The sequence below is a fragment of the Xyrauchen texanus genome, chromosome 34, assembly GCF_025860055.1.
Source record: "Xyrauchen texanus isolate HMW12.3.18 chromosome 34, RBS_HiC_50CHRs, whole genome shotgun sequence".
In the NCBI taxonomy this organism is placed as follows: Eukaryota; Metazoa; Chordata; class Actinopteri; order Cypriniformes; family Catostomidae; genus Xyrauchen; species Xyrauchen texanus.
Genome location: NC_068309.1, coordinates 20,660,595 through 20,684,825, shown reverse-complemented (window position 1 = coordinate 20,684,825; position 24,231 = coordinate 20,660,595). Strand labels below are relative to the sequence as shown.

At 40.6% G+C, this 24,231-nt stretch overlaps 1 protein-coding gene across 1 annotated transcript in view; it reads right to left on the bottom strand.

Moving 5' to 3' along the window:
* The window catches only part of jam3b (junctional adhesion molecule 3b), a 54,752-nt gene extending 34,205 nt beyond the window's left edge, over nucleotides 1-20,547 (bottom strand). The window contains exon 1 of the mRNA XM_052104898.1: nucleotides 20,424-20,547. Coding sequence (XP_051960858.1) covers nucleotides 20,424-20,508 — 85 coding nt within the window. The 5' untranslated portion in view covers nucleotides 20,509-20,547. The remainder of the gene's footprint in view (nucleotides 1-20,423) is intronic.
* Nucleotides 20,548-24,231: the final 3,684 nt, after the last annotated feature.

Here is a 24,231-nt window from a genome sequence, read left to right as displayed (position 1 = left end):
AGAGTCAATGAAGGCGCCCACAAATGCGTCTGTGCGCCCATTCTCTGCCCGCTCTGTCACACGACCAGCCCTATGTGTAGAAAATGTGCCCACAATCCAGTGTTCACTTCTGCACACAAGCACTGCATGTCTCGTGTCCCCACCAGAGCACGCTCACATAAAGCGGTTACTGAACCGCTCGAGCGTCAGAATCAATGAAGGCGCCCACAAATGCGTCGCGTGCGCCCATTCTCTGCCCGCTCTGTTACACGGCCAGCAAACATTCCTCTGTGTGTAAGTCCCGTGCCCATGACTATGCTTGCGCATCACGTAACAGATGTGACTCTTTCCCCATTCATTCCAATCGGAAGTCACTCACAAAACAGCCTGTTCATGCTGTCTGCGAGCAATCATGCATGAACACACTAAACGCAGCTCACACATTTTGTTCAGCGCTCTGTGTGCGGCAATCAGAGCGAACTGGCCATTCACCATCTAGCGTTACGCTTCAAAGCGTGGGAAGCTATTCCAGGGATATCCAAGTGGGTGTTAAGCACAATACAACAGGGCTATTTGCTACAGTTCGATCGCCGCCCTCCTCGCTTCAGAGCTGGCTCGAAACCACTGTGAACACGGAAGCAGCGTGCATGCTTCGTTCAGAAATAGCAAGCCTTCTGTGCAAAAGGGCCATAGAAAAAGTGCCACCCTCTCTGAGCGAGTCGGGGCTTTACAGCCGTTATTTTCTTGTTCCCAAGAAAGACGGTGGCCTCAGACCCATATTAGATCTCAGGGTTTTGAACGAGGTGCTTGCAAAAAGACCGTTCAAAATGCTTACAATCAGGAAACTGCGCCAGGGGGACTGGTTTATTTCTCTCGATCTGAAAGATGCATACTTTCAGATTCAGATAAATCCCCGTCACAGGCCATTCTTGAGATTCGCCTTCGACGGCCAGGTTTATCAATACACCGTCCTTCCGTTCGGCCTGTCCTTAGCACCCGTACTTTCACGAAGTGCATGGATGCGGCGCTCGCACCCCTGCGGAGTCAGGGTTTGCGAATTCTGAACTATTTGGACGACTGGCTGATTATGGCTCAGTCACATATGGAGCTTCTGTCTCACAGAGCAGTTCTCCTCAGCCATCTGAACAGTTTGGGTCTTGCAGTCAATTGGACCAAGAGCTCACTACAGCCCAGTCAGACCATTTCCTTCCTGGGAATAGAACTAGACTCCGTGGCAATGATGGCTCGCTTATCTACACAGCGCGACGCCGTGTTCAGCGACTAGCCGCATCTTTTCAGATGAACAGCCTCACGCCTCTGAAGAAATTCCAGAGAGTGCTAGGTTACATGGCCTCAGCCGCAGCAGTACTTCAGCTGGGTTTACTGCACATCGCCCGCTTCAGCATTGGCTAAACACCCGCGCGTCTCGCCGGGCTTGGGCCACAGGCCGCCAGCCCATCAAGGTGACTCAGACCTGTATATCAGCTCTGCAGCCCTGGACAGTGGCCGAATGGTATCAGCGGGGAGTGACAATGGGAGCTGTATCTCGCCGAAAAGTCATCTCGACAGACGCGTCCAACACGGGTTGGGGCGCGGTCTGCGAGGGCTCTCCGGTTTTGGCCTATGGTCAGTTCAGGAAAAGCTCCTTCACATAAATTGTCTGGAAATGATAGCGGTCGAGTACGCGCTCGTGCGCTTTCTCCCGGTCATTCAGGGTCACCACGTCCTGGTCCGTTCGGACAACAGATCTGTGGTATCCTACCTAAACCGTCAGGGCGGTGTCAGATCCAGGAACCTCTTCCATCTGACGAAACGCATACTGAGTTGGTCCCAGTGCCACCTGCGCTCGCTGAAGGCGACGCACGTGCCAGGCCACCTGAACGACGGCCCGGACAGACTGTCCAGAGACAATATTCCCCCAGGGGAATGGTCCCTGCACGCTCAAACAGTCCAGACGTTATGGCACCTATTCGGCAGAGCAGAGATAGACCTCTTTGCGTCCAAAGACAGCTCTCACTGCCCTATATTTTTCTCGAAAAGCGAGGACGCGCTGGCCCAGGACTGGCCCAGACGCCCGCTTTACGCCTTCCCTCCCGTCTCGCTATTGCCTCAGGTAATGCAGAGGATCAGGGAAACGCGTCACTCGGTGCTCCTCATAGCCCCGCGTTGGGAGAATCAGACATGGTTCCCGGAGCTTACGCAGCTGTCACTGACAGCGCCGTGGCCCATCCCAGTGAGAGCAGATCTCCTCTCTCAAGCTCGCGGCACAATCTGGCATCCCCACCCAGAGCGCTGGGCTGCATGCGTGGGTGATCAACGACTACCCGTCGCTCTGCCAGAAGGAGTAATAAACACCATCATACACGCTAGAGCCCCTTCCACGAGAAGACTCTATGCGTCAAAATGGTCTGTGTTCTCAAAATGGTGCACCGACAGAGACCTGGACCCGCGGACATGTGGGGTGTCGTCGCTGCTCAGTATTTCTACAAGAGCTGCTGGATAAGGGCAGATCCCCATCCACGCTCAAAGTGTATGTGGCGGCCGTTGCGGCGTTCGCTGAACCCCTGCACGGCCAGTCATGGGGTAAAAACGAGCTGGTCATCCGCTTCCTCAGGGGAGCTAGAAGGATGAACCCCGCGCCCCCATCGGTTCCTATCTGGGATCTTTCTATAGTTCTCGAAACTATGAAAGCCCCCCTTCGAACCACTTCAATCCGTGGATTTGAAATACCTTTCACTCAAAACCGCTTTTCTGACTGCCCTGTCATCAGTCAAACGTGTGGGAGACCTTCACACGCTGTCTGTCAGCGCTGCGTGTCTTGAGTTTGGACCAAGTGACTCCAAGGTCATTTTAAAGCCTAGACACGGCTATGTTCCCAAGGTGATCGGTACTCCTTTCAGAGCACAGGTCATTTCCCTATCGGCGCTGCCAGCATCCGATAGCTGAACGCGACGCCAATCTCCTTTGCCCGGTCAGAGCACTGAGATTGTATACTGCGCGTTCCGCTGCTTTCAGACGCTCTGAGCAGCTTTTCGTTTCGTTCGGAGGGCGCACTAAAGGTCTCGCCGCCTCGAAACAGACACTATCTAGATGGATAGTGGACGCTATTGCTGCTGCATACGCGTCAAAAGACCTGCCATGCCCGTTGGGCATTAGGGCTCACTCCACTAGAGGCATGGCATCCTCGTGGGCATGGTCCAGCGGGATTTCCATTCACGACATATGTGTGGCAGCGGGATGGACTTCCCCTCCACCTTTGTCAGATTTTACAATATGGAAGTGCCCGCTCTGCAGGCAAAACTACTAGCGGTTTAATATGCTACAGCTCCCTGGTGAGCTGCACTGATGGGACACATTCCACACAGACCGGCACCGCCGCTCTGTCGTTCCCTTCCCACTATGTGCTTATGTATTACACAATCAATGACCCGCATTCTTGCCGGCCAAATATTATTTCCCCACTCATAAGGGCTCCCCGGTCCCCCCTTAATTCCCTGGGGCTCATACAGTGGATGCTTGGCGCGACGGCGTTGACAATGGGTTCCCATAAGCGTAAGTTAGCTTACGCAATACGAGAGAACCTCTCGTGAAGAGAACGTATCGGTTACCTAACGTAACCTCGGTTCTCTCTAGATGAGGAACGAGTATTGCGTAGCCGGCCGTGCTCGCGCCACGCAGCTGACTTTTCGCTTCAGTCAATGAAAACCAGGGTTCCAGCCTACTGAACTACGCTTATATGCACTCTAGTCACGCCCATTTTGGCGGGCTTTGATGCAGTAGCGCCGGACGCCTCTCATTGGATGCGAGTTCGCCCAAGCTCGTCTATAGGCTGCAGCAGTTGCCGCAGAGCAACCTATGAGCTCGCTAGCTAGCCCGCTCAAGGTCTGCAGCTGCCACACTGCGTTGACAATGGATACAAAAATTAAGGATAATTTTTTGGCTTCAATATCTCAGAAAAGATGAATCTTTCCCGTAGCGTAAGCTAGCTTACGCAATACTCGTTCCCTCATCTAGAGAGAACCGAGGTTACGTTAGGTAACCGATACGTTTTCATTTGTTTTGACTATAAAAACTCTGCCACTACAAAATACAGGAAAAATACACATGTTAAAAATACATTCTATGAACAACCTAAATATCTTGTGTATGTAATATAGTGTTGTTTCTAAAACAAGATGAATCAAACTGATCTTGTTTTAAGAATGTTTAGATATTTTTACAGGAAAACAACAATTTTTTATCAAGAATACGATTCTTGCCTTAATATCAAAAATTATGATCCAACGTGAATTTTCTTGATAAAAAAATATGATCATGCCTGGTAACGTGCATGTAAAACGGCTAGAAATAGCATTTTAGCTTAGAGTAAAGCTGACAATTCACACAAGGTTTATTTATTTATTTCTTCTGTTCCAAACTGACTTCAAACTTACTTCTCTGTCTCCTTGTATGAATGTAACACATCATAAGAAAATGTTTCACCACTATTCAAATGCACTTGGGATCACATAATTTATATGTATAAATGTTTTCCATCTGAAAAGACTAAATATTAAATGAAACAAATGACAATAAAATGCAAATTAATCTCTTCAGTAATCAAAATACTTTTTGAATGTAACTATTCTAATTACCAATTATTTAAATTGTAACTGTAGTGGAATACAGTTACTTATATTTTGTATTTTAAATATGTAAACCTGTTACATGTAATCCGTTAATCTCCCCAACCCTGACTACATATAATGCTAATATGCCGGCGTCATAGAATACATGCACAAACACATTCAATAAAGCCATATGTAAGGGCATATTGCCGATTATAAATGGTCTGCACTTACATAGCGCCTTTTTAACCTTAACGGTATTCAAATTGCTCTACACTGCGTCTCATTCACCCATTCATACACACATTCACACACCACGGACGGCAAAGCTGCCATGCAAGGCACTGTTCTGCCATTGGGAGCAACTTGGGGTTCAGTGTCTTGACAAAGGACACTTCAGCATGTGGAGTTGTTTGGGCCAGGAATTGAACCACCAACCCTGCGATTGGTGGACAACCCGCTCTACCACCTGAGCCACAGCTGCCATTATCATTATCATAGCTGATTTCCCCTTCTGTCGCTCTCTCCACGTTGTGTCAGAGAAGCGACACTAGGGGTCTCTCTTGAGCGCCGATATTCACCTCTGAACTACGAAAAAAGGCCAATGAGAGTTGGCAACCAGTATTTGCATGTCCCGCCCCCGGACATACGGGTATTTAAGCGGCGCAAATATGGGAGTTCATTCAGAAAATTTCTTCGGAGCCGATGGTCGTGTTTGCAGACTGCTGCGTTTTACACACCGAGTTCCTGCTATCCTCTGCTGCATGCTGTTGGATTCTACGGCGCACAACAGCGGCTTTCTCCTGTTTGCACGGCTGTGCACTTCCTGCCCCTGAGCGCATCGACAGTTGCAGATAAGAAAGATCTCTCACGAGTTCTTTCATTCATAAAAAAGTGATTTTATTTAAAAGAGTAATTTCCTCTAAAAGGGCAAAAACACAGCGGCGTTGAACGTACTTTTAAGGACGCGTCTTTATAAAGATGACTTTCCGCCCCTGTGTTGTTCCTGGATGCGGTAGAGTACTCTCCGCTTCCGACGGCCACAGGCGTTGTCTCGTGTGTCTGGGCAGCGATCACACTGAGGCTGCATTTGTGGATGGTTCATGTTCTCATTGCAAGAACATGACCATGACAACGTTGCGGTCGCGGCTTGCTTACAACCGTAAGGAGGCGATTCGGGGATGGCAGCGGGTGCAGCTCCGCCGGGTACGCCCCCTCGGACCACCCGCGCCCCGGCACGCTCGTTGACTCCCATCCCCGCTCGAGGTGGCGGCGACTCGCCTCACAGCCAGTCTGCCTACCCTCTTGCGATGAAAGCAGATGAGTTCGCCGCGACATCGGAGGGCGTGGGCTCTGATGCTGAGGGCTCCTCTGGGCTGCCGCCTTCGGGCTTGCACGCTCAGGAGGAGGCCGACGCACAGATGTCCGATATGCTTTCCCGGGCAGCCAACAGCGTGGGTCTGGATTGGAACCCTCCATCCTCCCCACAGCCATCACGGCTGGACGATTGGTTCTTGGGCGTTGGGCGCCGCTCACAGCCTCGTCCCCCCCGGTTCCTTTCTTCCCGGAGGTCCATGATGAGCTGACGTCTTCATGGAGAGCACCCCTCTCCACTCGTCGCACCGCCACCTGCTCATCCGCCCTCGCCACCCTCGACAGCAGAGCGCGCCACGGGTACACGGAGATCCCCCAGGTGGATAGAGCTGTTGCGCTCCACTTATGTCCCGGAAGCACTACCACCTGGCGGGGCCGCCCTGTACTCCCTTCCCGGTCCTGTAGAGCAACATCCTCGCTCACCGCGAAGGCCTACAGCGCTACCTGATGCGCCGCTTCCGCCCTGCAAGCAATGGCTCTCCTGCAGGTCCACCAAGCCAAGGTACTTCGCAACATGCACGGGGGTGGCCCTGATCCCGACACGCTGCAGGAACTGCGCTCAGCGACCGACCTCGCCCTGAGAGCGACGAAGGTCACAGCGCAGGCACTCGGGCAGGCGATGGCCACTCTGGTGGTCCAGGAATGTCAGCAATGGCTGGACTTGGTTGAGATGCGTGAAGCTGTATGGCTTCAGCCAGGCTGGCCCGTTCCCATGTTGGCGGCCATCACCTTGTTCCCCCCTCCAGGGTAACGATAAGGAATCCTGATGGCTTAAATGGGGCATTGGGGAAGGGTACGTGCAGCCTGATACAGTTGGTCGGTCTGCACGTAGGAATACCTGCTCGCTCCTGTATCAGCAGATCACGTACACGGCTCAGCGCATGGCTCTTTTTAAGTGGACCCCTAGTGTCGCTTCTCTGACACAACGTGGAGAGAGCGACAGAAGGGGAACGTCTAGGTTATGTATGTAACCTCCGTTCCCCGATGGAGGGAACGAGACGTTGTGTCTCCCCTGCCACGTCGCTGAGCCTGGACGATTGGTTGGGTTTAATCACTTTGTCTGTCGCTGAGCCTGGACGAGCCCCTGTTGTGGCCGGACCATTTCCGGCTCCTCAGAAAAATCCTGAATGAACTCCCGTATTTGTGCCGCTTAAATACCCGTATGTCCGGGGGCGGGACATGCAAATACTGGTTGCCAACTCTCATTGGCCTTTTTTCATAGTTCAGAGGTGAATATCGGCGCTCAAGAGAGACCCCTAGTGTCGCTTCTCTGACACAACGTCTCGTTCCCTCCATCGGGGAATGGAGGTTACATACGTAGCCTAGACGGTTTATTGTCATCAGTGTTTCATTCAGTGATCTCACAACACATTCTACATTAATGTTTTGCACCTAAAGCACCCAATACTGACACTAATATACAAACTTGGATGTTCTACACATGTTTAAAGCACAAAAGTGATTAAACTAGTCTCAATCTACTCACCCTTTTTTTTTAATACAGAATCCATTTTCCAGCTCATCACAACTTAAGATATAATGTGCATGAACAATACTCAACGGTAAAATTTGTTTACATCTCTCGACTGAAACGTTTTGCCCCTTCATTCAAGTCCTCGGTTCACGCATGCTCATCAACTACTCACTGATCAGCAGTTCTCAGTATTATGTCCGAAAGAGGCAGTTCTCGGTTCAGTGTACTGGTGACTCGCAAACTGCTTTGATTGACTCAATGTACTGCTGACGCGAGAGCTGCTGTCCTCAGATCAGTGTACTGTTGACCCGAGAACTGCTGTGATCGACTCAATATACTGTTGACTTGAGAACTGCTGTGATTGACTCAATGTACTATTGACTTGAGAGCAGTAGACTGGATCATCTTCATACATTGATAAAACAATAATACAATCAAGTCATACAAATATTTCCAGTATGTTTTATTTGTTACACTCTCTGTTGTGCAGCAAAATACACCTGAAACATACATTTCACCCCTTAATATCACATGCTCAATGTCAGCAGCTTATCAGTTCTCAGTATTCCAGACATCTCTGAAAGAGGTAATTCTTAGTTCAGTGGACTGTTGACTCAAGAACTGTTTTGAGCAACTCACTGTCCTGTTAAAACTAGTTGGAGTGATTCATTGCAAAGAAGAGTTGACAAAAGCAGATATCACCAGTTCCAGTATCATATTACTTCCGGTTATCTGCTCATTTCGATTCGGAGTGTCAGGCACATTCGAGAGACAGGTTAAGATAGAGTAACTTGTGAATCAGTGTTGACTCATGACGCGAACTGTTTCAAACAATTCAGTCTGATTTTGTGAACTTTTGTGAACTCGTTCACTAAAAATAACCGTCCTAACCTGAATTTATTAATAATATCATAGGATTCAGAGTTGCAGTCATTTACATTTTCGAATTTTGCTGCCTGGACTTAGAAGCTTTATGTATAAACATCTTTACTTTCATCTGCTTTCAAGACTAATCAGTCCTCAGGGACTAGGCTAAGTGTCAACACTATCACAAATTAAATCCATGTGAGTTTTACATAAATCTCTCAAATATACATAATACACCTTAAAAGGCTGAGGAATTTAAAGAGAGTGAGTTAGACTGAAACAACAAATGTTCACAATGGCATGCTTCAGATTTAAATAGTTTGCATATGCTGTCTAAGTGGCCAGAGAGGGAATGTTGCTGGAGAAACAGGTGGGGTAAGAGTGGGGGGTCTGTGGCTTGGGAGAGACACCAACTGAGCACCAAACAAGCAGTGACCTCCCCAATGGAACCACTTCATCACCTGCTCAGGATGGTCCCCTCTTGTTTGGGAAACACTTTGCTCTCGCTCACTCGGCGAAAATGTGGAGCATTCGATGCCATCCACTGCCCAAACATCTAAAACAAATGTGGACATTCCAACGGGCCGTGGGAGGATGTAAGGGACTGACGTCTTGATGCAGCTTCAGGAAAGCACTTCATATCATGTGGCTGTAGCAGTACATTCAAGAGTCAGATTTCTGTAGCTCTTATCCCTTTTGAAGATTTGTCTCTTCAAATGTTACCACTTGCAAAAAGGAAGGTAGCATATTACTTATAAGTCAAAAATGTTCTTGGTTTGCCATTGAGCACATTATACCTTGGACAGCTTTTTCACAATTCTTCATGATTTACCAACAGTTTCCTCCATATGTCCACCACATCTTGTTGAAATTTCAAGAAAATTGTCAGATTCTTTTAATAAAAAAATAAAGGGGTTGCATGCCCTTTGCTCCCTTTAACTCAGATAAATGCCAGCCTTAATAGAAAAACTACTTAATTTGATGCTTTTCAGCTATAGCAGCAGAGTGAGGGTGTGTAAAATGTTTGGTAATTTAACCTAAACAATTTTTGCTTCATGTGGTAACATCTTAATTTAGGCTTACTGGTTTGATTCGTCAGAAATATTATCACTGAATGAACCTGAATACATAAGGTTACATGAGCAAAACTAATTTTAAGAGTTAAATCAAGTACAAATAGCTCCTTGTGCTAACATTTGCAGGTTAACACTTTTTTTCTTCAAGAGTCAGATTTCTGTTGCTCTTTCCCTATTTGCAGATTTGCCTTTTAAAGTGTTAACACTTACAAACAAATACAAATTTGAAACCAAAAGTGCTCTTGGTTTGCCATTGAGGCAATCCTTTATGATTTATAAACTGTGACATTTCAACACTGCTTTGGTGCTTCTTCAAGGCCCAGGAGGCCCACTGATTAAGGCTGCAGATTATGAATACATCTGATGTTTACATATCCAGGTTTAAAAAAAAAAAAAAAAATATCAGTGAAAAAAAACGTGCTTACATCTGGAGCTTGAGCCAGAAGTATTCAAATAAAATGAAAGCAGTTTAAGAGCAAGTCTGAGACTTATCGCAAAGGCAAAATATTCAACCCTTCTCAACAAGACATCCAACGAATAATCTAATTTTGGTACATTCAAGCCACACATCTGGAGCAGAGAAAACTATGCAACCACAACTGATCTACAAAGTACAGAATCTTAGGATTTTTATGCATTGCATAAAATTTGCATCAGATGTTCCAGATGTGTGTTCCTGCAAATTCTTAACGTCCTGACCTTATTGTGTGATGCTTATCTGCACTCATCCTTGTTTGCCCTGAAAGAATACAATGTAAACTTCACTAATGAGGGTTGTTTGACAGGGGGAATAGTATTTCCTCAACTGCTGAAAATATCTAGTCAACTCAATTGCATTTAATATTTGGAATCTCCAATTTGGATAGCAGTTGTTATCATTTGCTCCTCCCATAATAAGGTGTGAGGGAAGCAGCTGCTTATACACTCACTGAGTACTTTATTAGGAACACTATGGTTGCAAAGTTCAATGTGTTATACATTCTGAGATGCTATTCTGCTCACTACAATTGTACAGAGTGGTTATCTGCGTTACCGTTGCCTTTCTGTCAACTTGAACCAGTCTGGCCATTCTCCGTTGACCTCTCTCATCAAAAAGGCGTTTCCATCTGCAGAACTGCCGCTCACTGGATGTTTTTTGTTTCTGGCACCATTCTGAGTAAACCCTATAGACTACTTTCCGTGAAAGTCCCAGGAGATCAGCAGTTACAGAAGTACTCAAACCAGTCTGTCTGGCACAAACAATCATGCCACGCTCCAAATCACTGAGATCGCATTTTTCCCCATTCTGATAGTTGATGTGAACATTAACCAAAGCTGTTGACCCACATCTGCATGATTTTATGCATTGCTGCCACACGATTGGATGATTAGATAATCGCATGAATAAGTAGGTGTACAGGTGTTCCTAATAAAGTGCTCAGTGAGTGTATATCTTTGGGATATGATTGGCAGGCCTAGATGAACAACCTTCTCCCGAATGTACATTTGGAACTTCATTAAGAGGCAAATGGTAGGGGCCCAGTGCTTTATCCTACATAGAAAAGAGCAGCATATTTTCTACCTGGAAGCTGAGCTGACATAAGCCTGGCATCGCAGATTTGCCATTTCCATCGCACGGATGTCTTTCGACTAGCGCAAATATTGTTCTCCAACCATAGGATATTGCCCACAGACATATGAGGAGTGATCCTGAGTGCTGCTGATAAGAAATAAAGCTGCATGGTTGCCCATTTCAACATGAATGAATTTGTTGCAGAGAATTTATTTCACTGTTCATCTGGAGAGGTTTCTATCATCAAATATGGAAATTCCAACACAAAATTCTGAGAATGCACAAAACCATAAGATCATTGTGCTTTTTAGAAACACAAATATGGAGAAGGGAAGATAAGAGGCTTCTTTAAACTTGGGTTGAAAAGTTTCCCTTCTGATGAGCGCAATGGCCATATGAGCCCAAGGGACCAAGCTATTAGGCATTATTTGTTTGTCTTCCAATATGCTTTATTTTTGCCATAAATTATTTATTGTCTCTATTGTTTCTCTACTGTTTCATGTTGTTAACGTTTCAAGAACCTACACATCAGTGTTCTCTTTGTTCAGGAATCCAAAGAACAAGGGGATGCTGTCACATCTAAAATACTACACAACTCATCATCTTTCTCAGATCTCCACCAATGGTATCTCATGGAGCTCAGTGCTGTAAATTTAAGCACTATCAACTTAACAAATCCACCATTAGTGCACTGCATCATAAAAAACTTGTAGTAAATGTTCTTTCTTTTTTAGTACCTTTATTACTGATTTTCAAAATGTATTTGATATATATATATATATATATATATATATATATATATATATATATATATATATATATATATAATTATATATAATTATACGCCATTAACTAAAATGGCTTCTATCACGTAAACTAAAAAGTTGTAACCTATTGTTGCAGTTTTAGGTTAACATTTTTTCATACCATACTTTTAAGTAAATTTCTTTTTACATTCTTTTCCATAGAAACACTGTATAGATTCAGACAGAAGCTTCATACAGTACTAAAGTAATTAATTTGATGCATCAAAATAATTGTACATTAGAGAGATTTGCAGATCTCTCTGATCCATTCATAGACAATTGCAATTAAATAATCTCAGAAGATGTTAATTATCATAGGGCCGTAAGAAATAGGGCTACAGCCAATCATTTCTAGAGTTTATGAGAACATCCCTAGAGGCATGCATGCACACTCCCGGAGCTTTTATAATGAAGAGGTCAAGCACAGCAGATGGAGAATGTTAATGTATTGCAATAATGCAAGCAAAAACTTGTCTCTTTATTAGTGCATTTTATACTAAATCATTGTATCAGCGTACTATTTCAATTCAATAGATCAAAGAAAAAAATTCATACATTATTCTGGGAACTAGCCCCGCCAAAGCTATTCTGAATATAAAAATATTGTGATATCCTGTAAATGGATATGTAAAACAGTCCATTGCTTTACATCTGTAAATTGTATTATACTGTATTTAAATTATCTTTGAAGTTATACATTGATTCAGCTTTATCTTCCCTTTGCATTTTTCTTTGCTTTTTGTATTGCTCTGATCTACCAGTTTACATTGATAACAGTGGCATCTTTTTCCACTTCTGTTAGTTACAGTAAGATGGTTTAATTACATCCAAGGGTCTGGCATTGTTTTCAAATCTCTGCACATTATTAGGATGTCTTAAGTCTCACCAAATCTTCTTAAAGGCTACTGACTGATTAGTTTCCTGCAGAAAGCGTCTCATGCACCCCATTCTAGTGACTCCTTTTAAGGTCATCTGTGTGTATACGCCGATATCGTGATGTAAACATGCCGCCTGCATTGTCTGCTGTGGGGGAAATGTCTGAGATAATGAGGTAGCCTTGAGACATCATCAACAAACTTCTACAATTAACCATCATCTAAGGAAAGAGGTGATTTGCTTTACTTTAATTACTACGATACTTGTAACTACAGAACCACAGACAAATGCTAATCAGAATGTGACTTTCCATTACATATCATTCAAATCTTGTAGGCCCACTTCAAACTACAATTGAAAACTAAGACAACAACTATTAAATATTCAAATATAGATTTATATACACATTTCACGGCCACCGGGTATGAAGATCCACATCAATGTCTGGAATTAGGACAAATAATCCCAGCATTTATTATCCAGGGCATGCACCCATACCTGTACTGAGCACATACTATTTGTCAAAGTTTGAGGCTACTGGAGGAAGAAAAAAAAAACATATATCCTTCTCAAAATGTAGACAATCCACTGAACCCATGTTTGAGCTCTGAATATTTCAGGCAACTTGCTCTTTTTCTTAAATTTTGCCAAAATGCCTTACCTAAATGTCCATTGATGTATGAGTACAAAGCTGGTAAACTGATCACAAATCAAGACTTTAAAGTACATGTACTGTGTTGCATATTGCGTTTCTATTGTGTACTTTAAATCATATTGTGTATTTAATATTGTATGCATATCATATTTTACTGTATATACTTTGATTTGTGTTGGAATTTGGAACAAAGTGTAACTTGGCGATTAAACCTGTTTCTTAAAAACAACCTAATGGAGAACTTTCACTGAGCCCAGAGGTGCAAAAAACACATATGCAATGTACAGTATGCAACGCATAGGGGCGCCGTGTAAAGGGGGTGGCGGCGGCTCACTGAGGGGAGTGCAATTTTATGTGAACGAAAAGACTCAAATTTGCCCATTTTCTCATAGATACATTTCAAAATATCACTGTCCTAGTCACAAAAGCAAAGTTTGTGGGGCATAATAGCCATTTTCTATACTTTTGAGGCACAAGCAATTAGGAAATAACAATTACTACCTAGGAACAACAATTGTGTTGCATAGTGTTATTCAGGAGCTGAGTACAATTACATTTGGAAAGGAAAAAACATATATTTTTAGAGGCATTTTTAGAGCAGTCACATTAGCACCAAAAACATGATGTATTGTTTTAATCAACTGACAAAAACATCAAATTATATATTTGAGATCAGTCACGTTAGCGCAATAAACAGGATGTATTGTTTTAATCAACTGACAGCCCTAAAAAGTAGAAATAATCTGCCTTCCTAATAAACCTCTGCATGTAGATATTCTGAAAATTTATTTTATTTCTGGAATATATTGCCGGAAACACCTGTGCCGCACTACATAGAATGCAGAAGCAGTTTTGCGAGTAGTCCGTTTAATATTTCTTTGTGAATCAGATGGCTGATTTCAATAGATTTCATTGCTGCTTGTTGCCTTAAAGAGGGTAATTTTATGTTCGACTTTAAGTGTTAGCTTGCTTCACATTCAAACTTATCCCTGTTCACTTTGCAAGTAAGTGTGAGAAGCGTTACGGGGTGGCCTGCCAGATGGCCTTGGTACAATCTGTCAGTGCATTCTGACCAGTCGGCTAAATGCACACAACAAATCATGGTGGATTTTAACCCAGAGACGAGTAACATTGCGCTAAGGAGCCAAATAAGATTGGATTGCACTGTTTCTGTTGACATATCAACTTACTAATCATTCTTTGAAAGTGGACAGCACTAAGGTCTGTTCCAGCTATTGCGCTTTACAATATCTAGGCTTAAAGTAGAGCCCTGTGAAATCCGAATTACTTTGAATTTTTTCCAAATGAAGTGCTTTCTGCTTTATATTTCTGAATTCTGTGTTTTAATGTGTGTGATGCTCATGATGAGACACTATTTCGCCTTGAAAGGGAATTTGCTCATGATGAGGCGTTATCAGTGTTTGGACAGCAGACATCATTTTAAAGCGTGCAGCAGAAGCAGCCTGTACAGTATATTTATTTCATTAAATTATTTGACATTCCTCATTTTAGAATTAATTCTGTTTTTATGACTGGAGTCTGCAAATCTGTCCATGTTTTCCACATCACAGAAATTATAGGGCACTAAAAATGGAAATAATTAAAACTTGATATGGTATAGGCCAGAGTAATATATTTTCTCTTTACTGATGAACAGCCATGTGAACCCAATGACAAAGTGGGCTGTGTCAAGCAGGTGATCCATTTTCCATCTGGTTGACACTTTGCAGTTCTTACCAGAGTAGTAAAGATGACAAAGCATAAATAGATGATGAGTTTCAGCTATAGAATAAATCAAAGTAGATGAGCTGTTTGGAGATCGAGCTTCATATTTTGCATTTATGTTTCTTGAATCGCCAGACATCATCTCCCACATTCACAAACCACCCAAAATGAGCTTCTGCTTATATATATTTAAATAAAACTCAAAGTATTTTTAAATTATGAATATCTGCCATACTTGTTACCTCAAACCTCTGCTGGAACAGTCAACACATTTATTTCAGGGCCTTTTTATATCAGCACACTAGAGTCATCTGCTCTTCTTAGCAGTCACTTGAGAACAGGATATCTGATGTGAGGCATTCAAATCATCATCTCCCAGGTGAATCTTGGGAGATAGACTGTTCTAACTGTCAACATTTGTGACAGGGAAGAAGCCAATGAATATGTAGCATACATTACTCTGCAATTCACTCCGTTTAATAGATGGTAAGATGTCATATGCATTTGTTTACTGTTCTATCTCAACACATTTCTGTAATGAAATACAAAGTATCCATAAAACGCAATCCTTTTAGTATGAATGAAAATCTATTCAAACTATCACTGCACTGCATATGTAGCTTATACACAGGGTGCATTGACATTGCTTGTTTCCATTGAGAGAGCATTTTGATTCCAGTGGCTGTCTGATGATGAGATCTGTGGCATATTTCTATTTTTAGCAACAATAATTGCCTTTGTGACTACATTGTAAATCAAGGTTCAATCTCGGGCAATTATCTGATTTTGCTACATACATGAAACAAGTCCGTTTAAAAAAGGAAAACGGGAGGGGAAAGAGACACTCAATATCTCATTTTCTCAAATTAGATAAAAAGTAATTATTGCACAAAGCTGGCAGTATCCAACTGTTTCACTGATGCCAATGGCTCCAGAACCAATGACCTAGTGTAAGCAGCAACTGGCAAAGACAGACAAAATTGAGGAAGAAATTTGCACAGGCACATTCCTCCCCTTAGCAGCATGTGCCCAGATAAAGATCAGCCACAGGAAATCACCCAAATATTGTACTTAACTGAAGGGATAATAAAGTATTTCACAATTATCTCCCTGGCTCAGAATAAACAAGGAAGAACCATATCTTAGCTAGGCAAACAATTGAATGGACCAAGTAGTTGAAAAGACAATAATAACCACTGATGATATGTTACGATAATTACTGGAACAGTATTGAAAAGAGATAAGAGTGTTGGATATTCCAATAAAATCAAAAGAGAACGGTGACAGTATTTAATCAGCTTCCATGAAATAAAAGTGGGGCCTGCAATCCTACTCTTTTGCATGGGCACCAGTTTATCCAGCCCAGCAGTCGGGCACTATTTTGATCAATGCCCATCATACACACGGAAATCTTAATGACATTTAAAGAATGCACATGCTTGTCAGTCCTGAACTGTGAATCTGTTATCTCTAAGCTTTCCCCTCCACATATGTCACTGCTTACCAAAAGATAAAAATGAATAAAAACAGGATAACACAGGCAAGGTAATAAAAACATCTCGTAAGATACTTTCAGATATCTGACAGGGATTTCCATTTCACAGGAAACTTTGCAAACTTGGATTTCTTTTAAGTGTTTTACTCAAAATGCTTAGATTTTTAATATTGGAAATATCAAAAGTTTCTTACTCAAAAAACGGACACCTTTGTACTCTTCACCCCTGTCTAAAAAAAACTAAAAAACTAAACATAATGTGATTAAACCTTCAAAGGTTTTTGTTTGTCCTGAGATCTACTGTGGTTGAGCATTCCACATTTGTCCTCAATGCTAAGTGTCTGTGTTGGCCTGAGTGGGACATTTTTCAACTCCATGTGAGAGGGGGTCTTCCATTCACTCGCACCCACAGCCACTCAGCTGTTTCTGAATGTTACTCTGAGTTACTCTGGCTGGGCGGCTGGACATGTGCTGTTCTCCTGTTGCTTAAAGACTCAGCATGTTTCATCACGCAGCCTGCCTGTTGTGGTGGTACCCATGTGGATTATGCTGGGACCTCCCATCTGGATTTTTCCCATCAAAGTGACGATGGACTGCCTTTCCGCTGAATACAATATATTGTATACAAGATTTGTTATGGTGATGTCTGCAGCTTAAAAGAATCTCCATCAGAAATAAACTAATGCCATAACATTGTGTGAATGGGCACAGTGTCTTTGAGGGGAAGAGCACAGCTATCTTTTCCATGTCTATTTCTCTCTGTCACTATCACTTAACACTGAAATAATGTCAGCCAGTAAATGATGGACTTGCCCAGAAGGTCCTGCATGCTTTTCATGAAGTCCCAAAAAACATTTGCTCTGAAGCATTGTACGGGAGGAAGAGAAAGCATATCAAAAAGCACAGCCTTCAGGGGCAAACTATCACTTTCACTATTTTTTCACTTTTTAAGTGTTATTTTATCACATCTAAAGTCAACAGACATCTAAAGTCAACAGACAATTATCAGACTTTTCATAGGCAATATAAAGAGTACTTCTATGACTTTTCCAGTCATTTGAGATTACTGGATACAGATTTTTCAAATTAATTTGCACTCTCTAAAAGCAAATTACAGCCGATTAAATGTTTCAGAGCTGAGCATTACTAGAAAATGTTTACATTGAAAGTGTAACACTAAATAAATGTACATTCCTTTTTTTTATTTTATTAATTTCCATTACTTTTCCAGGCTTTTCACAATTAAAAAATTCTCTAACATTTCCTGATATTCCATCGTAGTGGGAACCCTGAATATAATGGTGAAAATTATCTCATAATAACATTATTTACAATAATATAACATTATCTTTCATAATGCCACAACTGTTCAAAGCAATAAGCGTAAAATAGCTGTTGCGTCAAAGCACTGGACCCAAATGGAAGGCTACCACTACAACTATATAATCTAAAATATGGGGTGTGATCTCAACATTTATAACCTTTCCTGTAAAGAATATCTTAGCACCAAAAACACTAGACAGTTTCCACTGTACAATCACACTCCCCAGAGAATACAAAGTTCTTTTAAACATATAATGTAGGCTATAACCACTGAGAAATAGCTTTGGCACACACTTACAACTGCTGATGAGGTGACTTAAACTCTGGACTCTTCTCTGCGTTGTAATGACTGTGGACTAACTTTGAGCCACAGTTGTGTTAAAACATTTTTTTCCCCCTTTTCACCCAATTTGGACTTTTTCAAGTCCTCGTGGTCCTCGCCTCAATTCGGGTGGTGGAGGACGAATCCCAGCTGCCTCCGCGTCTGAGAACATCAACCCATGCATCTTATCACGTGAGCGAATTGCCATGGAGACCTGGCTGGAGTCACTCAGAACGATTCGAACTATAGCGAACCCCAAGTGTGGTAACCAGCATCTTTACCACTGAGCTACCCTGGCCCCCCAGTTGGGTTACATTAACTTGAAAAAGTTTATTTAAATGGTCTGTTGGAGTGCAAATTTTTGCTTAAAATTTCACTTATATAATTAATGTTTATGTTAAAATATACAATTAATTAATAATAATGAACAACATGTTAATAAGAGCGTATTTCATGGAGCTGCTTGTAAAAACACTTTGTTAGTTTTATTACTATTGTAATTAATTATCTTTGTACTTATGCGAAATGTGTAACTGTAAACTGTAAAGTGTTTTTTATTTGAGTAATCCAAGCAACTTTAAAATTTACGGTAACACTTTAGAATAAGTCAACATTGTAGGTATCATGAGCAAACAATTATTTTAACATATATATAAACAATTAATATATTTGTATACCATATATTTATCTTTGTTAATGTTATTTAATACAAATACTATTGTTCATTGCTATTCATGATAGTTCATAGTGCATTCACTAATGTTAAAAATAACAACTTTTGATTAACATTTTTTTTTTGGAATTTGTTGAAATTAACAATTAATAAATGCTTAATAAGTAATGATCATTGTAAGTTCATTTGAACTAATGATAACAAATGGAACCTTTTTCTGAAGTGTTACGAATTAACTAAAGCAACCCAATATATATATAGAGAGAGAGAGAGAGAGAGAGAGAGAGAGAGAGAGAGAGAGAGAGAGAGAGAGAGAGAGAGAGAGAAAACACATTTTCCTTTCCAAAAACGTAAATGAATAAATATGTATAAAGAACATTAGAGACCAGCTTTCCGTGACTTCTATCTTTAATTTAGCCAATCGGCACACTTGAATAATCAGAGGCGCAATGGGCCGTTTCTACAAGAGTATATGTGTCTCCCTACAAATACAGTCGACGTTTAACAATTTCATCATTCATAATTGCAATAATTATCATGTCAAGAGTTAGCCTCAAGCTGTGCCAATTTTTTTTATTCACTTGCTTGTATTTCTAACACCGTTCTGTTTTTCCCTCCACAGAAGGAACAGAAAAATCAACTTATACAGAACATACGAATCAGTCATGTTTGGCTTCTGTATGAATTTCATTTGGCTTTTGGTCTAGACTTGTGCCTTTGATTAAATTACTACCGACTGTTCAACAGATCCATGACAAAAATATGACAATGGCTACAGATCGTTAATAACTGCTTCGTAAAAGTCTGGGTTGAAGAACGTGTTGTAAAATGTTGAAATTAAAGCCTGCGCCGTCAGTGTCGCGCGCTGCCTGACCCCCCTCATGAACACACTGGGACAAAACCGTTATCTCGCAATAAACTCGCCCGCTAGAACTCGACCAGCTTCTAATCATAAAAGCCTCTAAAACCAAACCAAAACGTGACAACATTAACCAAGCAGAATTAAAAAAAATACAACAACTTGACACTCGCACTCATCATTCGTTTGCTTATGTTATTTCAAAAACTTTTTCAGCGGGACAAAGGACTGAACTCGATGAGACACTGCAAATAAAAACATAGTACGAACTTTGTACTTTAGTTGTATCGGGTCTCTGAAGGCTGTCTTTTAAAAAGTAAACATTGAATTTCAGTAAACAACTGTATGGATATGACTGATAGCCTGCAGAACAACAGAAAAACAGAATCGTGCGGATTTATTTCTGGTCAGCTGGACAAACATTGCGGATCGGGATGCGAGTCTCGAGCCAGCGAAGAGAAACATTCCAGCGCGAGAAAACTAAATATCACACCAAGCACAACAACAGCCGCGCGCTAACCGAAAACAACACTTTATCTCACTTTGAATTCAGCATCTCTATTTAACATCTCTGGAAAAGAGCTAACGGTTTAGCTCAATAGTTTAGTTGGTACAGAGGCGACCACTTCTCGGAAACCTGACCATCACTTATGTCGCCAGCGAAAACAACATTTACAGACTTCGATAAACGTTTATTCGCGATGTGTCACTTTCGCCTCTACTACAGAGAAACTATAAAAATGTGAAGATGTGTACTCACATTGCATGGAAAGGAGGAGCAGAACGCAAGCCAGTGGTGTTAACGCCATCTTGGAGTCGATGAAATGTTCAGTATGGCTGTACATGCGCAAAGTAAAGGGCTTTAGGTCTGCTTTAGGAGAGGATGGAGAGAGAGCTCACCGACCGAAGTGAGAGAAGCATATTGCGCTATTGTGTTGACCTCCCATGGCTACAAAGAGCATCAACTTTATTAATATTTAGATAGCCCACTCCCCTATATTTTATGATTGATATATTTTTATGATTTATTTTTTATCTTATCTTATCTTTATTATTTTTATCTTATCTTTAATATATATATATATATATATATATATATATATATATATATATATATATATATATATATATATATATATATATATTATTATTATTATTATTATTATATATATATATATTATTATATTATTATATTAGTAAACATATTGAAACATTACAATATTGTATTTTACATCTTTGAATAGCGAATGTGTTGGTGGATTGTTGGGTGTTGGACTTTCAGAAGCACAGATAGAGAATTGTCAACAAGGATTTCAGGATTTTAGTCTGCATAAATACCACTGAAAAAAAAAATTACTAGTAAGATTTACTTAATATCTATTTCGCAAGTTTTGGTACACAATTTTGACAGAGTAAATTTTGATGTTATAAAATGGAGTAAAATCTACTTAACATCATGACATAAAATGTATTGGAGTGAGTTAATTTAACCTATATATTTCAGTCAATCCAGTAACTTTTTATTACAAAATCTGAAGCACATTTAGACAAATTTAAATGAATATTTTATTGTTACTTTTCACAATTCACTTTCCACCCCCACTCACCCAGCCCACTACCTTTTTGAACTGTTGCCATCTGGCCGGCGCAACAGAGCATTGTCCTATTGTGTATTTCTATAAAACTTTATTTTCTATTCACTTTTTAATTATATTCTATTTTTCTTCTTCTTCTTCTTCTTCTTCTTATCTCTGTCTTGTTGCTGTATTGTTTGTAGAAACTTCTGTCACCAAGACAAACTCCTTGTATGTTTAAGCATACTTGGCAATAAAGCTCATTTTGATTCTGATTCTGAACACATGTTTACTCATATGCCACATAACATAAAGGAGCCTTACACATGGCACACCTCTGTATGAAGTCTATTGGACAACAACATGTTGTATTACGGGAAAGAGATACAAGTGCCGTGCATGTAAAACTCAACACTTAGTGCATGAAACACGATGATGATAAAAATAAAAAGTTAACTTTGAGTTGAACATTTACATCATACATCACCAAACAAAAAGTTACCAAATGTAACAGCAAAATCAACAATATAAAACAGTGAAACCATGCAAGCTCATTAATTATTCAAGCCTGGTGCCTGCAGGCAACACCAACTTCATAAAGACAAATTACTTATTTTATTTACTTGTGAAATTTACTCAAATTATCAAATAAATTTGATACGATTTTCTACTTTTAAGACTGACACATGATGATGCATTGAAACGATAACAAACAATCATAAATTAATAATAATTATAAGCTTGGGCATTCATTTGAACATTTTTGAATTTAAGTACAAATGTAGAATTTACTTATGTAGAATTGACTTAATATTTTCATGTTCACACAAACAAACTTCTGAAATTTAGTATTCTTTTCTGTTATATTTATTTCACCACAAAAAAAAGACAGTGCATTAGAGGTAATAAGAGATGCTATCACACCGTTTATGTGTATTTGTCTGATGGAAGGTCAGAAAGAGAATGTATGTGGGACATTTTCAGGACAAATAATATTTCAGTGTCTGACAACAGGAGATAAGCAAAACCAGAAGGCTCTGGGCACATCATGTTTTTCCTATACCAGCCATTATCGACAAGGTCACTCAAAGCAAGAGTGTTTCTGCTTTGCTAATTAGCCACTCCTAGCACTTGGTGCAGACTAAGAGAAGTCTATAATCAGTGCTCAATGATTATGTGTTGTTCAGTATGGAGCTGATGTGCTCAGAATAAATGCACAGAGGTGATTGGTAAGGGGCTGAAGATGAAGGATAATAAGTCAGTGTATTTATATCTTGGATGTTCTATCTTTTATATGGAGGGTACAGCAGTCAAGGCTACTTAAATCCTCTGTCACTAGTTTGACAAGAAAAATATAAATTAATAAAGAAAATTAATAATAAAAAAGACATTTAGAAGACAACTGCAGGCTGAACAAAAGGTCACATGTGCAGTATCAACATCATTTTTATGATATATTCATGTTTCCATCCATATTTTCTACAGTATGAATTCCTTCTTGAAAGGCTTTGCAGATGTTTTTTTTTTTTTTTTAAAGAAGCATGCAGAGAGCAATCTTAAAGATCAAGTAAAAAAGTGAAATCATCATGGTGTTCTGTATGGTAGTAACTGCAATGTTTTTTTTTTTTTAACTTAAAAATAAGATAAAATGAAAACAAATATATAAGTGAAGGTCTATTGAGGGAGAAGAGGCAGATGCAGGTGCTGTGTAATAGTGAAATGAGTAGTGAGTTAAGGGGAGATGGATGAATCCCCCCAGCTTTGCATAGCTTGTGAGCATTCATAAGGCAGACATCCCAGCATCTTAACACACTCACAGCAACCCCTGGCTTCTGAACACTGGAGAGATGTTTGTGTGTATGTAAATGTTGTTGTCTGAGGCAATGTAATGTGGTTGATGGGAAGCTCATTGAAACAGAATATAAATGTAATATTTAATAAAACTCATTTCTGTACATGGCCAGTGCTCTGTTTACCTACTTGTCAGTTTGAAGAAGAAATATGATTTGCCAAATTACATCTATAATGTTATTCAGGAGGTTTTTAAATTGTGCTTTGAAATGAACATTTTAGAATAACCTCAAATGAATATTAAATCTGAAATTTCATTAACCTTGATTTTCTTGCGTGCATTTATTACTCATTGAAACACCTTAGGCACCTGACAGACTCACTACCGATCATGTCTGATACAACAGTGGCCAGTTATCTAAAGATTAATGTATAAATTAAATACACAGTGCACATGCATTCTACACAAATGCATCATAATAAACACAAACATATTATGTTTACATAACAGCAAAATACATGCAAAGGTAATTCATGTCCAGTACCTGTAATTAGCTGTGCAGTTTATTTAGCTTTAAATCTTTTCATGAGGTCAGTCATGCAGAATTCTTTTGACTTCCTGCATTAAACACATTTCCTACCATCAGACACCTTCCTCTTGGCCTAATATACTTCCCTCTTGATGAATACTTTTTTTTGTGTATAACAACATATTTCCTCAAGGAAAAGGATATGGTCATCAACATTATGAATGGTAATGTTTTCTACATTATTGTTTTTTACCTTGAAACAAATGCAATGTTAATATGTGATTCAAAGCTACCATCTTAGGCATTGGTACAACTGTTTTGGGATTTATTTTTCATAATGAGATTTATTTTTCAAAACAGATTGTATTTTGTTACATGTAATATCATAGATACATTGTCTGCAGTATATGTGGAATAAGGGAAAAATAATTTTCACTAATTTCATGAGTCAGACTGTAAGATGACACATCTTGTCAGGCTGCCAACAAACAACCATTTCAGCCAAAATTGAACTGATCCAGTCCTCTTGGAGCTTAACCAAAAGGCTTCTGTTTTTAACATCCCCGCATGACTGCTGTGTGCATTTTAATTTCCATTTTTGTTTTGTAACCTAATGTAACCTTTTGTTTAGCACCTAATAACCTGCAAAAATAAATAAATAAATTCTAGAGCA